This window comes from Limulus polyphemus, unplaced genomic scaffold (genome assembly GCF_000517525.1).
Source record: "Limulus polyphemus unplaced genomic scaffold, Limulus_polyphemus-2.1.2 Scaffold5681, whole genome shotgun sequence".
Lineage (NCBI taxonomy): Eukaryota > Metazoa > Arthropoda > Merostomata > Xiphosura > Limulidae > Limulus > Limulus polyphemus.
The window spans coordinates 53,027-56,504 of record NW_013671291.1 but is presented as its reverse complement, the minus strand read 5'-3'; the positions used below and the strand labels follow the sequence as shown (position 1 = coordinate 56,504).

Sequence of the window (3,478 nt, the reverse complement as noted above, 5' to 3'; positions counted from 1 at the left end):
TATACTGTTCAGTAAAAAAAAATCTATACTAAATTATTAAATATGAAATTAAACAAGATCTATAAGCACATTTATAAAGAATTCCAAATTTGATCAAACAGAACGTTCAAGTATATGCATGGCACTACCTATGTTTCAAATTTCAGTTGAAAGTAGTTCAGAAAGAAACCAGGATTATACCCTTAACATGACCCTTAACATGCAAGCAGAAGAGATATTTGTTTCCGTGCCCATCAAAGAACCATTACTGGCTACCATATTTAAGTTTCAGAGATAACATTTACACTTTTAATAGTAAATTGCTGTACTCATGTCAAAACCACTTAACACATTCAATGCTAAGGGATGCACATGTGCACTTTTAGCATTCATTCACGAGTCCTCATGATGCACAGGTTTGTCCCTGACTGCCGTTTGAAATGTGCATTAAGTATATAAGTAGAATCGACAGGCAAGATCAGATGTTATCATATTATCTTTGCTTGTGAAAAACTGTAGGGTGGTATAAGAAAATTTGCATTAAAATATTACAAATGACTGCTAAATTCTTTTTATTTGTATAATCAATATTCTGGGAACAAAATGACAATGTATGATTTTTGTCTAGTGGTAACAAAGGAGCTTTCACCACCTCCAGTTGTAAGTAAATCACTTAAAGCTACAGATATTGAGCATTTACCAACAAAATGCAAAATTGGTCCAAGCAGCAAAACAATGATAAAGTGCAGATTATGCAGTGAAAAGGTAAAATGCAAGATTCAATTGATAACAGTGAAGCATGTCCAGGATCACCTTTTTTTTTGTCTGGACCTGTGCTTCAAAGTGTACCATAAAAATTTTAATGTATTCATCATGTGATACATATATAATGATAAATACCTGTTTCGATTGACTTTGTCTTTTCTTCAAATAAAATGATTTTTCCTCCATCTAGATAAATTTCTAGACACACATGTGCATCTGCAGCACTTGACTTCTATAATTTTTGTGTAATGCTGAAGATGCACATTTCCATCTTAAATAAAATATAGAAAAAAAAGGAAAATATCACACATTGTTTATTGTTATTATTACTATTGTTTAACTTGAAAATACAATGATATTGCATTAAAACTTATTAGCACCTGCCATAGTTGATGCCAAGCATCACAGCAGTTAACATGTTATTCATTCTTTCATGATTTGGATTTTACATGAAAATGTTATACCACGTTGTTTCGATTACAAATGGTTCATTTGTCCTAATTTTTGTACTTTAAATATCATGTGTCTCTTAATTTGTAAACCTGGACTTTTGAATTTGCATCATTTTGACATATCAGCAGTGAACTGTTGCTGCTGGTAATTTTTTTTAAGATTAAACATTTTTAAACAGGTTTATCAAGTAACCACTGACTTATATTTAACTTACACATATTTTAACAGTTCTATGTACAACTGTAAAATATAAGGTTGAAAATATTAATTAGTCCTAAGTCTCCCATTAACACAACAAGCAACGATAAGCAGTTAATTGTACATGAACTGGGTTTATGAATAATGGATATTGAATTTGAATTTTTAAAAACAAGTAAACAATACCTTAAACTTTTCTTCCAAATACATGACATGCCTACAAACAAAAACACTTGAATAAATTTCATAGCACCTCAAAGCAAAAATTCTGAAAATACAGTAGTAAATTTATCATGGTGAAATTTCCAAACTAATGATAAAACTTTATATCAAAATACTTGCATAAACATCTTCACCACTCATTTGATATTTAGAATACAGAGGAAACCCTAACAGCAGTTGGTGGGACAATTAAAAATACTGACAGTATTTGTTTTATTATTTTATTTTGCGTGATGCAATTTAGGTGTTATTGAGGATTACGAACTTGATGCCTAAATAGTTTAGAAAAATGTATTTATAATAATGGATATAGCAATCCCGAACTCTAATTGACAGTAAAAAAAAATTCACTAGTTCTCTATTCTCTAAATTAGATGAACAAATGGAAAAGTTTTAAGTACACTAAATTCTGGGAATTCACAGTTTTAATGAATTAAAATAATAATTGCTAAATTACAAATGTTGGTATGAAACATACTGACATTCAAGAAGCAATATAATTACCATTTATGAAAAATATTTTAAAGGAAAGAAGTAAAGGTGTGATACATGCTGCTCTGTACAAATGCACATCTCCACGTTTCAGTGACAGGAATTTCTAACACTAGCAAAACAGATGTAGGTTGCTGCTTATGTGTTAGTGGCCACAAGCTTGTATGAAGTTTGACTCTTAATAGCTTTATCAACTCCAGAATTCTTTACCTATTCTTCTTCACTGACATCAAATACTTTGCCTTTGTTATCTGGGTCTCCAAACTCTCTAATCTTCATCTTTTCATCATCAACTGTGGTAAGGTGACACAGAAGAAGAGTAACCAGTCTGTCCTTGCCTTCAAGCGCCATCACTACTGCCCCACCATCAGAAGAAAACTCGCAACATAACATGGCATGATCTGGTGTAAACACTGCTAAGCAGATACCTGTAACAAAGAAAAGTAATACTTGAAACAGGCAATTGTTGATGGATGATTTTTACAGGTCTGTAGCAACAAACGTAGCAAATTTGTTAACCTCTTCCTTCCATGACTTGTCCAAGATAATTCAGATGTTCTCCATATTTCAAAAAATATTTGCCAGAGTTAATTTGGGCAAACTATTTTTTGCATATTACAATGCATTAAAGTAGGCTATCAAAAAGCAAAAAAAAAAAACCTGACATGGAAGGGGTTAGTTTGCTATTTTACATTTCTCGATTAGTGAAGTTGACATGACAGTAAATCAGTTGCAATTTTTCTGCAGCATAATACATTTCTTAGAACTAATAAAATTTGGCATTTAGCACCTTTTGAGGAATTGCTAAAGGAATATATTAATTACTATGATGATTGCTAAGAATAGAGAGAATGTGAATAGTAATGAATTTCCAAGATTATGTGTTTACAAGATGATTTATAAAAATTACAAGTTTACTACAAAAGTACAGTGATATACTTAATCAGATATGTATTTTAAAAAAAGTCTTAAAATACACATTTCTATTTTGATCATCTCCTCTTGTGGTTATAGTGAAGTTCGAAATATAAGAACATAAAGAGATTATTAAAAACAACTTTTCAATGGGCTTTTAATGCCTTCAGACAGTAAAATTTTTTAGTACTGGAAACAACTAAAGTAAATAAAAATATTTTACCAATATAATATCTTAATCAATATAGAAAAAAAAATGAAGTATTTAAGTTATCTACTGGATTTGCTACATACAACGCTAATGGTAAGTGGTGGTATTTTCGTAATTATAATCCATTTTAAAATAGTATAAGGAATGATTTTAATACAGTGTCTATTTGAAAGCTTCAAGTTTATAAAAGTTTTCCAGATATTTTCAATAATAATTTTTTTTGTTTACAATTGTGTTATGTCT

General features: G+C 30.1%; 1 protein-coding gene across 2 annotated transcripts in view; it reads right to left on the bottom strand.

Moving 5' to 3' along the window:
- Window positions 1-534: 534 nt before the first annotated feature.
- The window catches only part of LOC106472864 (NACHT and WD repeat domain-containing protein 2-like), a 39,274-nt gene continuing 36,330 nt past the window's right edge, over window positions 535-3,478 (bottom strand). For both annotated transcript variants that reach the window (XM_013933535.2, XM_013933536.2), the window contains exon 14: window positions 535-2,537. In XM_013933535.2, the coding sequence (XP_013788989.1) occupies window positions 2,320-2,537 (218 nt within the window). In that variant the 3' untranslated portion in view covers window positions 535-2,319. The remainder of the gene's footprint in view (window positions 2,538-3,478) is intronic.